Here is a 1,336-nt window from a genome sequence, read left to right on the forward strand (position 1 = left end):
GGGGGGGGGGGGTCCCCGTCCCCACCGACAGCACTGGGACAGGGTGGGGGCCCCCCCACGGCATCGGGAAGTGCCGTAACAGGATACTCCCACTCAGCCGAAAAACATCCCCAGGAAACATCCCGATGCGGAGACGGCCCCGCCGGGAAAAGCTAAAACAAAAAAAAAACAAACCAACCACACAGCAGAGCCCTGATTTTTGGTGAAAACACCATTTTGGGCACAGAGTGATGGAGCTGGGAGTGGGGCCAGCACCGAGAGCATCGCTCCAGCCCCAAATCTTCTCCGACGAGGCAAGACGCTGGCAGCTGGAGGGTTTGGTGTTTTTTTTTCTCACCGTGGGGTTTTTTTTCCTCACCGTGGGGTTTTTTTCTCACCTTGGGGGTTTTCTTCTCACCACCCGTGGCCCTTTTTAAGCCGCTTTCCTGCTGCTCGGGGAGGAATTAACCTAATCCCCCTTTGTGCGGGGACAAAGCTCCCACCGCCGCGATAATTGCTCGCCCCGGCCACGCCAGGAAGGGGTTTGGCCGGCAAAAAAAAACGGGTGCTGGGGTGTTGCTAAAAACGTGGACCCCCCCAGGCTCCCCCATGGCTGGCACTGGGTGCCGAGGGGGGAGCAAAGGGCAGCGGGAGCCAACAGGGCTCTGCCCACGCCGGACTTTGCCCCACGGAAAGGCTGATCCCAGGCGGAAAACCTTTCTCCAACCTCCGTTGGTGTTTGCCAGGAGCTAAAAAAATCACCTTTTTTACCCCCTAAAACACACACGAAGCCCTCCCTACCTGGAAGCCGTTGGGGTATCCATCGCCTTCGCCGATGGAGTCCAGGGGGTCTTCGTCGTCCAGCGTCGCCCGCTTGTAGGTCGACATCTGCGCGGGGAGAGCGGCAAAACGGAGGTGCTCAGTGGCTCGGGGTCGAGGAAGAGGAGGGTGAGGAAGAAACACGCACCCTCTCTAAAGCCTCCTCCTCCTCCTCCGGGGAGCTAAATCCCGAATGGCTCCGGGGGTAGCAAAGCGCTAAACAAACGCCGGAGGAAGGTTATGGAAAGCGAGGCAGCCGGAGCCAAAAGCTGAGCGAAGCCCGAACCCGCCTCGCTTTCCCCCGGGGCCGCGTTGTGCAACCTCCCCTTCAGCCTGGAATAACGCCGGGTCCTCCTCCAACAGCTCCCGGCCCCGAAACGGGGCGAGGGACCCCCCCTTCCCCCTGCCCCCCCTGCCCAGGAACCCCAGTGCGTGGGGACCTGAGAAAGGCTGGCAGCGAAGAAAATGGCTTTTCACCCCGAAACTACCGTCTCGCTCGCGCTCCACACCCCGCCTGTGAGCCCCGCGCACCCCGAAA

At 61.1% G+C, this 1,336-nt stretch overlaps 1 protein-coding gene across 1 annotated transcript in view; it reads right to left on the minus strand.

The window, feature by feature from the left end:
- The window catches only part of ECE1 (endothelin converting enzyme 1), a 10,118-nt gene extending 9,052 nt beyond the window's left edge, over positions 1 to 1,066 (minus strand). The window contains exon 1 of the mRNA XM_014958030.1: positions 781 to 1,066. Within this exon, the coding sequence (XP_014813516.1) occupies positions 781 to 867 (87 nt within the window). The 5' untranslated portion in view covers positions 868 to 1,066. The remainder of the gene's footprint in view (positions 1 to 780) is intronic.
- Between the last annotated feature and the right edge of the window lie 270 nt (positions 1,067 to 1,336).

This window comes from Calidris pugnax, unplaced genomic scaffold (assembly GCF_001431845.1).
Source record: "Calidris pugnax isolate Ruff unplaced genomic scaffold, ASM143184v1 scaffold355, whole genome shotgun sequence".
Lineage (NCBI taxonomy): Eukaryota > Metazoa > Chordata > Aves > Charadriiformes > Scolopacidae > Calidris > Calidris pugnax.